The sequence below is a fragment of the Artemia sp. Qi Xiang Cuo genome, chromosome 17 (genome assembly GCF_049724085.1).
Source record: "Artemia sp. Qi Xiang Cuo chromosome 17, ASM4972408v1, whole genome shotgun sequence".
NCBI classification, from domain to species: domain Eukaryota; kingdom Metazoa; phylum Arthropoda; class Branchiopoda; order Anostraca; family Artemiidae; genus Artemia; species Artemia sp. Qi Xiang Cuo.
The window spans coordinates 6,606,304-6,618,704 of record NC_142810.1 but is presented as its reverse complement, the minus strand read 5'-3'; the positions used below and the strand labels follow the sequence as shown (position 1 = coordinate 6,618,704).

Below are 12,401 nucleotides of genomic sequence, written 5' to 3'. Positions count from 1 at the left end.
CTAGATTTCACCATAAGGTCCAGGAGATTATGGGACGGACTCGAAAGCAGCTGACAATCTACGGCTCTGATGGTGAACCTCTGAGTGCTGATATGATAAACACACATTTTTCAAATATTTGCCGCACACACCCACCTCTTGACGAGCTACCTGAAAATGGACCCATTGAACAAATTCCGATCATTCGCCCCCATGAAGTATGCGAGAAGCTCAAACGCCTGGACCTCAGGAAGAGTAATTACCCTCTAGAAATTCCTATAGAGTTGATAGCTCATTGCTCTGAGGAGCTTGGTTCTATTTTGGCTGCCTGTTTGAATCAATGTCTAATAGATGGTACATTCCCGGATTGCTTCAAGACAGCCTATATAACTCTAATTCCTAAAATAAAAAAAAAACCTCTCACCTAACGATTTGGGCCCGATTTCAAAAACCCCGTGCCTTTCCAAAGTGTTTGAGGGCTTTATCTGTGAATATTTATATGGAGATATTGAAGCTAATTTAGACCCTCGGCAATTTGGTTTCAGGCCTGGACATCATACTACCCACTATCTTGTATGTCTTCTTGACGATCTGATGAAACATCTCGAGAAGGAAGAGACATACGCAGAAATCCTTCTCAGCAATATAATAAAGGCGTTTGGCATCATCCAACACCTGATAGCTATTAACCGACCTAAAGAAATTGGTGCTCGACAGTTTCTTGTGAGAATGGTTGCAAGCTTCCTGCACAATCGAAACCATTGTGTTTCACTCACGCAGGATGAAGCATCTGAATTCCAAGAAATATGGTGCGGAGCACCCCAAGGGACAAAATTAGGACCACTGATCTTTTTGATTGTTTTTAACCCTGTCCTAGAACATATACAAAGTCGCTACAAGTTTGCTGACGACCTGTCAAGCATATCATTCCACCCCTTAGCGAGTCTAGCAGAGGAAATCACCAAATCATCAATATAGTCCCAGCCAAAGCATAATCGTGAAGACATAATTCTTACATTTAGTAAAGCCAAAAGCCAAATTATACGCATTAGCTTTTTTAAATCTACAATTTCGTCCGAAGAAGACACTGAGCTTGCAACTAAGCATGAAATAAACATCCTAGGAGTAATTTTCAAAAGCAACCAGAAATGGGATCCACATATACAGTCTATCCTCCAAAAGGCTTCCCTATGCCTAAAATCATTTGCTTGCCTAACGCGGTTCAATATCCAAATTTCCATTATGTGCAGTCTATACTGTATGCACAGTTCATATAATTATTCCGTATATGAAAGGGGCTCTCCCCTCCTCAGCGCCTTGCTCTTTACGCTAAAGTTTGACTTTCTCACAACTCTATTTTTTTTAAACAATAAAAAACTTTTAGCGTAAAGAGCGAGGCGTTGAGGAGGGGACAGCCCCTGTCATATACGGAATAATTTCTGTTCGTTTTAAGTTTTAATGTCGCTCCTTACTTTCAGTTAAAAAAACTTGTTTTTTTTATTTTCTTAAAGGAATGACATTGGGAAATCAAAATAGTCCTTCGTTTTGCTAGTTTGAATCCACAAACAAAATCAAAATGAATAAGTACTCAAAATATTTGCGAAAACAATAATAGGACAATTATAAATTTGTGTTTAAAGGCATTTTTAGGACTTTAGTTTTTACATTTTATTTATGAGAAAGATGTTTTTTTTTATAGATTCTGAATTAAAAACCAACATCGAATTTAACAACCTAAAAAATCAAATTTGGAAATATCTTCAAAACATTACTTTTCCCTAGGAATGTTTCCTGGTTTTGAGAAAATTCGTTCCTCGGAACGAATATTTCCCTGGAAGAAGAAAATTACCTCGTTCGAGAGAGATAGATTAAAATTTGCTGAAAACATGGAAATTTGGAACCAATATCAAAAGAAGAATTTTAAATATTGTTAAAAATAGAAACAGCGAAATTGGAAATTTTTTTTCAAAAATTTAAACCTTCATATATAAATCTTAGGCTGATGTTAAACATTGAGCCCTCTAGTTTTTTTTTTCATTTTTGGCTAAATAAAATGGGACGCATTCGGGGAGGCTTACTTTTGTTTATACATTGCTATACACATACCTTCAGACAAAAGAGAAATTTGTGTGCACTTCCCCTTAATTACTATTGTGTACCTCCCCCCTAATTACATGTGCGTGACTCCCCCTAATTACTACTATTGTTTTGCGCGTAGCCTCTTAAAAAACATCAAAAATGCTGACAGAAGAGTGAAAAAAGAAAAAGATGATACCCAGGAGCAGGCAAAATACAATGCGGCATTACAGATAGAAAAAAAAACTCCAAATTGCACAAGTCCCACCCTTCCTTTTAAGTGATCTTCAGGCATGGGGAAGGGGTTGTCTATATACAGGCTAAAATTCTACACTCTTCCCTGCTTACACTCAGACCCTGCACCTAATTTTTTTTTATTGTGCTGCGGGAGCAGCTTTGGTTTTGGTTTGTTTCTTTTTTCTGCTGCTAATTTCAGTTTATTGGTAAGTGGAAAATGGTAAGGGCCTAGCTGGTTTTTATTGAAATTTTGTATCTCTTGCTGGATTGATGAAAATTATATTACATTTTGGAAAGCTCCGTGTTATTATTAGCTGGGGCTGAAAAGGGTGGTTTTTGCTTGTCTTTGAGGTAGAGCAAATTGCGTGGGAGCTGAAGTGGATTTTGATAGTTTATGTCAAAATGACTAACTGAGTTTATTACCCACGCTTTCGGTTTTTCAAGTCACGTTTCTGCTTCTGAGTGGAAAGCTTCATTCATGCAGCAGTTTCTAATTGAAGTGAGATTAAAATATAAAATGCTTAAAATGTTGGACGGCTCCCTGGCCCCATCACGAAAACACTTTTTTACAATAATTAATAGAAAAATTAGATATCCAAAAAGAGGCGAATTCGAACAGGTCCAAAAGTGATGCCATCTAAATTTACAAGTCATTTCTGTTTGGGATTGAATTGAGTTCTTCCTTTTATTTTTGGTGTTAGGTTCTGAGGTAGTGGAACGGTGTCTTATATTCTTTCTAAACTTTAGGTTCTCTCGTTACTAATGAAATTAGGAGTTTCTATTTGGTCCTTTCGGTACTGTTCTATTATCTGTATAATACGTGAGGCTTTGTACAGCGAAGATGCCAAAGAAACTAGTCAAACGGGTGTTTTCAACAGAGATTTCCTATGCTGAGGATTGTAACCAGTGATTTATCACTGCGTTTACAAATATTCAAACTTTAGTTTATTGGGGTTTAGGGGGAAAAAGGTACCTAGGTTAGGTTACGTATTTAATATATGCTATACTTTATCCCCCACCCCGACCCCTAATGTGCAAATAAATAGCCCAATTTTGTTCAATAAGTATTATATTTTTACCCTATTTTGTTTTATTTCATTAGCATTAACCAAACTTAACTTCGCGCGATTTGTACAGATAATAGAACAGTCACGTCCTTTCTTAGTAATAATATTTGGAAAAAAAAAATTTCCAGTGCAAGAAAATCAATTCTTGAACTAAGAGAGAAACATTTTTCTTTTCATTAGCTCTCACAGTTGTAGCTAATGCACGAATTGATCCCAAATCCTCAGGAGAATGACTAATCCTCGCTAGTCACGATATTAGATGTGCCTTTGATTCACTCATCCACCCAGTTATACTCCTCAAAGCGGCCAAACGTGGACTAAATTCCTCGGCGATTCACTGTATTCGAGATATGTACTCTCGACTTTGTGTTCGTTTAAAAATAACTATCTCCGGATAAAAATATGCCCCCTGTTGCCCGTGGGAAATTCATTCCAGTCTTGAAAGGTGCACGCCAAGGACAGTATCGTGTCCCAATCTTTTCAGTAATTGTGTTTTGAATGCTCAAGACCAGTGCACCACATCTCTGATTCTATCTTCTCTGAATCTGTCTCTAGTGTGTTATGCAGATGATGTTTTGAATCTCAGCCATACCCTCCAAAGAATGAATGAGATCTTTGTCACAATTAAACAAGAATATCCTAAACTTAGTCTTTGTTTCAATCCTGACAAGTCTGAAATACTGTTTTTTAACTCGAAAGGTGAGCCACCGTCCCTAATAACGCTTGGTGATACTATGGTTAGAGCTGTTGACCACCTCGTTTATCTAGGTCTTGTCATTGGTTCGTCGCTAAGCCAAACCCGATCCCTGCTCCTAGACCATCTCACACGACGTATATCTGCTTCTTATGCATCTATTGTCTCAGCAAGACGTCGATTCAACCACCTACTATTAGCTAGCCTTTTCAATTCCGTAGCACTCCCTCACATTTTGTATATTGCCCCATTTTGGAAGCTGTTTACTAGAACTGATTGCTGAAAGTCCGGTCCATTTTCTTTGGGTTTGCTAAGTATTTTTGCTTCGGTTGCCTCCTTGGCATCGAAATTCTCCTTTAATCAGAAAATTGAAACTTGCGGATCCTAATCTTGCAATCCTTAAATTAATTGCCAAAAATAACCGAAATTGGATTCACAGAATGATTGGTACCATGTTTTAATCCAAGAGTGCTCTAATTAAATAGTGTTCTGTTTTGTTGTTTGTCTGTGTCATTGGTTTCTTGTTCGTTAGCTTTTGTTTTGTTTTCGTTTTTTTTTCTTTTCTTCTTCTTTTCTTTTCCCTTTACTCCGTCTTATCATGTTTTGTGATTGATGGGTTTTCAATAAATAATAACAATAATAATTGCTGGTTGACAGTCCTTGAAGAGCTGGTGAATTTAAACAATGCACCAGTTTTTTCTGCATAAACTAATGAGATACACCATTTAGAAAATCTAAAGGGATTGACTTCTTTATTCAATTGAAAAAATTTGAATGGAGACTCTGTTAAAAAACAAGCTGGAGGAAGTGGACCTGTGACTCTTCATCCATTACCCTTTCCCCTCCGCACAACCATGCCAAATGTTGGCACATTGCATTAAATATTGGCATGATGAAAATACTATATTTTCTTATCTAAGTGTTGAGACCCCAAAAGAACTATAATTGCAGCCTGTATTTTACATATTATTTTAGGGTATAGTTCATGCAGCCAGCCTTACAGTCATACAATTTATAATACAAAATGCTGAAGCATTTGTTTAACTCAAGATTTAAATGGGCATATTTCTCACTTTCTCAAAACATTTTTGTTCAGGCATTTGAAATATTGGGAATGCATGTTTTAAACATGGGAGTCGGCTTGCGTATTATTGCTTTGAATTTTATTAGTTAATGTTAATAAATAAAAGTTCAAATAGGGATAAAATCCTTTTAATAGACAGTGATGTAATAGAAATTCACAAAAATACCAGATATTTCGGTCACATATACAGTGACCGTCATCAGTTTTGTGAATTTCTTGTGAATTTGTGAATTTCTATTACATCACTGTCTATTAAAAGGATTTTATCCCTATTTGAACTTTTATTTATCGTCATGGAAAGGCAGTGTGGTCTCCGAAATTATCTATGTTAAATGGCAAAATACACACCTAAACTCATAGAAATGAGTTGAAGACAGGTGTAAGTCCCATTATTAATGGATTAATTTGTGATTTACTTAAGCAATCACATCCATCTGGAATGTCATCAAAATTTGAATTTACTAGCGGCAGGGCATGTCAAATGACAGGCATAAAAAAAACAAAAAAAACTGTAGGGTATATTCTTTTCTGATGATTGGAGAAACCCCAGACCCCAGACACAGAGAGACCCCAGACCATTTAGGAAGAGAAAGGAAGATAACCCTCCTCCTTTTAATTAAATTCTTTAATTTAAATTCTTTTAATTAAATTCTTTTAATTCTGCATGCGAAAAATAGTATAAAATTGGTTTTGCTTCCACAAAAGCAATATTTATCTCCCCTCCCCAAAAAAGAAAAAAATTATTCTCAATATTTGACATTTTAAAGATGGAAGAAGAAAAACTTAAGGTCAGGCTCAAGCCTAAGAACCCGAGATTGGGAGTCTGGTGTTCTACCATATGAGCTAGCCAGGATTTTTATTTCGTTTTATACCTGGAATGTGCTAATGCAAAAAAAGAACAACATTCCTATAAACCTTCTTTCTCTAGTGCTACTGACACTTCATAATAACATAAAGTGAGATATTCAATTTTTAACTATTTTGAATAAGGATATTCTGGATTTAAAAGCACTGCTATGTGGCAGCAGAGGACAGAAAGAAGAGCTCACTGAATCTTTTGGTGACTTATTCCCTTTTTACCCATCAAACAAAACAACTTACTGCACAAACTTGCAGCCAGGGCCATTGGCACAAAATCCAGCCCCATAATTCACACATAGAACTCTCCAAACGTTTTTGTGCTGATATGCAGCACCATGACGACCAAATCCACGATCATACCAAGGACGTATCACGTCGATGCCACGATCATACGTCATGTTGCTGCCGATATGCAGCACCATGACGACAAAATCCACGATCATACCAAGGACAATCTTGAATCTTACTTTCTGGGTCAATATGAAGAAAAGGGCATTCTTTATTATGACATGCGTTGAATCTTGCAAAGGAATAGCGTTCGGGCATTTTTGTCATGTCATATTCGTGAAGAAATTCACAGTGATCACCTTTCTTGCAAAGACCTCTTAACCAGTGCTTGCATACAACTGTCCTATTAACACGAACGTGACTAAATGGCCAGTAATGAGATTTGTCAAATGATCCAATTAAGCAGAACACGCAAACTCCGGCAGTTGATTCTGAAAATACAGGCAAAATTTAACAGCAGTCAATAATTTGAAAAATGCTAGAACTACTAATGAGAACTCTCTGCAAAATCAAATCGCCCGGAGCCAGCACATCCCTACCACCTTCTAGTTTTTTCTTCAAATAAAAGTGCATTGTTTGCAATATTGTTGTTTTTAGTCATAGGTTGCGATCTCTCCGAGAGGGGCTTGACCCCACAGCCCCCCCCCCTCCGCGAAAAAAGAAGAAAAAAGACGGGAACACCAACTCCAGCAATTGATTCCGAAGCTCTTTGCAGCACCAAGACGTCTGGGGCCAACACGCCTGCGCACGCTTCTACTTCTGCCTTCGAATGCAGGCAAGAGCAATGTCTGCAAAACAGTATTCATGGGCATAAAGCTTTGATCCCTCCAAGAGGGACTTGACCCCAGTTAAAATAAAAAGTGTTTTGGAGACACAACAAAACTCACGTTTCTTGAAGGGGGGGGGAGCCTTCCCCAAAAACTTGAATATTCTTAAATAAACCCATTCCTTTCATAAGGTGCAAACTTCATGAGTTAATGCTGTAAATAAAGTAAAGATCTAGCAGCAGTCACTACAATTAGCAAAAGAGCAAAAATACACAGCTTAAATTTAGTTATATATGCTGTTTAATAATGGTATTTGGGTAAAACAACTGTTGTGAAATTTGTAGACAGGATAAAGGTTACATTCAACTGTGTACAACAACCGGAAACCCTGCTCATTTCGAAACGCTACTTTAAGTCCCTAAATACTTATTCAGGTAAACATAAGTTAATACCTTAGGAGTTGAGGGTTAAAAAAAGAGTAGTGGGGTAAAGTGTATTTTATATATGAATTTTTAAGTTTTATTTGATGTTAGTTCAGAATGACCTGAAAGAGGGATTCCCCTTCTATTATTGACCATTATACACGGATGATTATTACTTTGTTTACAAGAATGAAAAACTTTATTTCCTTACTATTTATATTAATATTTAATTTCAATTAATCAATATTATTAGATTTATTGCATCAATATTGACAATATTAACTTTCATAACAAATTTCTAACCTTTCATAAAACTGAGGCAAAAGCAGTTTCTGTTTTTTTTTCTGGGGGGGGGGAGTTCTTGATACAACTCGCAAATAGTTTAAGTAAAAGCAAAAAAATATTTTATAAAGAAGGTTAACGTAATGTCCTAGACAGGAATTGTAAAACTGGGCGTTTCCTCAAGATGCATACAGCAAACCAAGCAACATTATACATTATACAGGTGTCCTAAATTTACTTGCTAAGATATTCTTTATGAAATATTTGATTGTTATTGTCAGTTATTTATTGCTTTTATATATTATTTGACTTTATTTCTTTTGTGTTTTTTGGCATTTTTCAGAACTTTGGAAATTAGTTTAGAGGTGTATTCTTAAATTTTTTCAACTATTAATATATGAAACTAAAAAAACAAGTTCTTTCAACTGAAATTAAGCAGCAACATTAAAACCTGAAACGAACAGAAATTATTCCGTACATGGGGGGACTACCCCTTCCTCAACCCTCGCTCTTTATGCTTTAAAATTACTTATCATTCAAACTCAATGACTCATGTGTTTGATCAGTCTTTCTTAAAGAATTGTGACCAAAAGCCAAACTTTAGCGTAAAGACCGAGGGCTGAGGAAAGGGTAACCTCTCCCATATACGGAATGATTTCTGTTCGTTTTAAGTTTTAATGCTGCTCCTTACATTAAGGGTTGAACAAATTTATTAAGAACACAAACTGTTTGATACTGAAAACTAAAATAGACATTTTCAATAGATTTATAGATAGACATTTTACTCAAAATGGTCCAATCACACATACTGTAGCTCCAAGGAGGAAACGATATATGCGGACCCAAAGCTACAGAGCTGAAATTATGAAACACTGTCCGCTTAAAACAGGTCATTCAGATGTATTTTTAATCCTACGAACATATTACATCTTGTCGAAATCAAGGTATTAAAGAGCCACCCTCCTCCCAACATCTTGCATATATTTTCAGATTTCACCTTTTTCAGCTTCAAACCGTTAGGAGAATATTTAGTGAATGGCCCTGAATCATAAATGTACAACCTTACAGTGTGGCTTTCTAAAACAGAGATACATCAAATACGCATTTCATAGTCAGGGAAGAATGTTTTTTCTCTAAAAACGCGCGTCATAACAACTGACTGCTGAATGAAGACAGGGAGAGCATTTCATTTTTTTTTTTTTTTAATCCCACTTCCTTTCCTCTCGGTGACCTTCAAAATTTCTTTAAAAATATCCCATACTACTACTACTACTAACAACTCACCGCAGCACCTAGTCGCCTGAGGCCAACACAGCTACGCACGCTCCTCCTCCACCCCAATCTATTCAAAGCCTTCCTTTTTACACCTGCCCACGAAGTTTCCATTTCCTTTAAATCTTTCTTTATGACGTCCTCCCACCCCAGACGGGGACGACCTGCTTTCCGTTTAGCCCTAGATGGTTGGCCAAAAAGAACAATCTTCGGCAATCTGTCATCCTTCATCCGGACAACGTGCCCTAGCCACCTCAACCTTTCTTTCATTATAGCCCTAGAGAGCGGTATTGAACCACATTTTTCATATAGCCTATTGTTTTAAATGCGGTCAGTCAGCCGGGTACCCAGAACAATCCTTAAGCAATTTCTCTGGAAAACATCTAGAAAATCTTCATCTGCTTTTCTGAGCGCCCATGCTTCACAGCCATATTTGACCACTGTCATCACTGTAGCTTCCAATATTCTAATCTTGGTTTGCAGGCTTATCTTCCTATTCTCCCAGACTTTTTTTAATTGTGAAAAAACACCCTGAGCATCGGCTATTCTATATTTAACATCTTCACTGCTCCCACCATTTTTACTAATAATACTACCAAGGTAAGTGAAACTGCCCACCTGATCAATCTTTTCATTACCCAACATCACCTTTTCATCTTCACTTATTCCTAGCCTTAGTAACTTAGTCTTCTTAACATTAATTTTCAAACCAATACTAACACCTTGAACTCGCAAAACCTCTAAAACTTCATTCATTTTGCTCACACTTTCATCCAGGATGCTTAAATCATCAGTATAATCCAAGTCCAGTAGACTTTTTCCTCCCCATTTGATTCCGTGGTCACTCATTGCCTTTCCTGTGTTCCATAAGACAAAGTCTATCAAAAAAATCCATATAAAAGGGGATAGAGCACAAACATGTTTAACTGCTGATTCAATACAAAACAAGCTGCTGACCTCACTTCCTACCTTAATCGCAGTAATGTTATTCTCGTACAAAGCACTAATAACTTTAATGTATTTGTCTAAGGCATGTGGGTTGTTGTATATATTGATCATACAAAACCAGCTGCTAACCTCATTTCCTACCTTAACCGCAGCAGTGTTATTCTCGTACATAGCTTTAATCCCTTTAATGTATTTTTCTGGTATACAACACAAGGATAAAACCTTTACTAAAGCTCTTCTATCAACAGAATCGAACACTTGCTCCTAATCTATAAAACTGAGGACCAAAGGTGTTTGAAAACTCAGGCACTTCTCAATTATTAGCCTCAGAGTGAGAATTTGGTCGACACATCCTCCACCTTTTCTAAAACCGAACTATTCGTCTCTTAATGATTTCTCAATGAGCCTTCTCGGTCTAATAGGCATCATACTAATCAGCAACTTCATACCCACAGAATCTAGACTGATCCTTTGGATATAACCCAACTTACTTTTGCAAACAACTCCATGATGCGGTTTAGCGAAGATTCTCTAACCTTGCTAGGTACTTCCCTTTTTTCGAAAATCTTGTTCAATTTCATATATGACTTGTACCCAATAATCGAGCCACAATATTTAAGGAATTCATTAGCAGTCTTGTCTATACCTGGCACCTTATTGTTTTTTAATCCTCAGATCCACCATATTTAAGAAACTCATTTACCACCCCAGCAGCACCTGGAGCCTTATTATTCTTCAATTCTTTTAGTACTGTCGCTAATTCTTCCTCACAAAACAAATCTTCCTTCACATCCAAGGTATTACAAACTTTTTCATTTTCCTCTATATTCTTTCCTGTAACTCTATCTCGGTTTGGCAAATTCTCAAAGTGTTCTGCCCATGTCTCTTTAATTTTTTCCTTATCGCTAATTGCGACCCCAATCCTATCTTTAACTGGGCCAAGTCCGGATTGACTACTCCCTCTCAATTTATTAACATGCCAGTACAATATTTTACTATTATACCTTCTAGCTGCATCTTCTAGATCCTTGGCAATTTTATCCATAGCCTACATTTCAAACCTCCTTAGTTCATATTTTAACGTTTTCTCCGCTTTCTTTACATTTCTCTTGTTTTCATATGATTTATGACTCAGACAATTCTTGTACAAGTCCTTTCTCCTTTCTATTAAACATAAAGCTTTTTCACTAATATTCTCAGCTGCAGTTCTAGCTTTCTTCCCTAATACACCTTCAGCAACTTCACAAATTATTTTTCTAAAATTATTCCCACCATCTTCCACATTATCAAATTTTAAACTCTCAAGTTAGTATTCAACTGTTCCTGGAAAATTTCTCTCAAATTCTCAGTTTCTTCTCAAATTCTCTCAAAAAATATCTCATAATTTATCTAGTATCACCTACTCTTTTCTTAATAAAAATAACTTCTTCAAAAAATTCCATTTATGAAAATTATATAAAAATTGAGCATTCCAGGGACAGCACTTCATAGTCATTAAAAAAGAAGTAACTAGATATAGAGTTGCCAGACCCTGTCCAACAAAATAAACATGCAATAAAAATACTAGCCTTGAAGACCTACCAAACTTGAATAATATCCAACAATAGCTTTTTGTGAATTCATAGCACAACCATTAAGCCATTCCTTTTTTTAAAAAGTTTTTACAATGTAATCTCCCCTCCTCAAACCCACAAGAAGTCAGATACAGTGCAGACCATCCACATCTTTGACCTGTTTTCTTACTTTTCATAAAGTTGGTTGGCATCTGAATACCCTTCTAGTAGGGGAGACTGGGGTACCTCCGCACACGGGGCACCTCCAGACATCGAACCTGTTGGCTTTGCTATCTAGCGGAAAAATTGGAAAAAAATCACAAAGATGTGCCATTTTACTGTTCATCTTGGAGGCAAGATGGCACTTCCATCAAATAGCATAGCAGTGAGTCAGTCGGTAATAAGACTTTAAAGATACAGCTGCCAATTGTTTCGCGTGATGATAAAAGTGAAATAGAGAGGTAAGTTTTATAGATACATTTAATGTAATGTTCTAGGAACAAGCAAAACGAACCCAAATATGCTTCCTCTACATAATATTGACGTAACTCTAGGTGTTCTTTGGTTATGACTCTTTTCTTCTGAAAGGCTCCTTAGGGGCACCTCCGGACAATTTTTTGGGGGCAGGTTTGGACACTGTCCGGAGGTGCCCCGATGATTTGAGCAGCCATTGGTGTTTTTTTCTTTCATTTTTAAAAGGAAAGGAAGGATTGATGATATAATTAGATGTATGAAAGAAGCTGAAAAAATTGCGGTTCCCGAAGAGCGTATTCGTATTAAAACGCGAAAATCTATATGGGCTGCCGATCCTGAATTAAAGAATTATAAAAATAAGGCAAAACTTTGGTTGCGAATTTGGGTTGATTGTGGT

The 12,401-nt window shown here is 36.6% G+C and overlaps 2 protein-coding genes across 2 annotated transcripts; one reads left to right on the top strand and one right to left on the bottom strand.

The window, feature by feature from the left end:
* The first annotated feature begins 573 nt into the window (after nt 1-573).
* Nucleotides 574-957, top strand: LOC148941847 (uncharacterized). Its single transcript, XM_089103156.1, has one exon. The coding sequence runs from the start codon at nt 574-576 to the stop codon at nt 955-957; it is 384 nt and encodes a 127-aa protein (XP_088959282.1).
* Nucleotides 958-6,385: 5,428 nt separating this feature from the next.
* Nucleotides 6,386-11,600, bottom strand: LOC148941846 (cleavage and polyadenylation specificity factor subunit 4-like). Its single transcript, XM_089103155.1, has 2 exons — nt 11,546-11,600; nt 6,386-6,717 (listed from the first exon to the last, which is right to left on the bottom strand). The coding sequence occupies exons 1-2, from the start codon at nt 11,598-11,600 to the stop codon at nt 6,386-6,388; spliced, it is 387 nt and encodes a 128-aa protein (XP_088959281.1).
* Nucleotides 11,601-12,401: the final 801 nt, after the last annotated feature.

Excerpts from the sequence above, each read along its gene's own strand:
- LOC148941846 (XM_089103155.1), bottom strand. The coding sequence starts at position 11,600 with ATGAATTCACAAAAAGCTATTGTTGGATATTATTCAAGTTTGGTAGGT. Across the intron at positions 6,718-11,545 it reads AAGTTTGGTAGGTCTTCAAG|AATCAACTGCCGGAGTTTGC; the intron begins GCTAGTATTTTT and ends CTGTATTTTCAG.
- LOC148941847 (XM_089103156.1), top strand. The coding sequence starts at position 574 with ATGAAACATCTCGAGAAGGAAGAGACATACGCAGAAATCCTTCTCAGC.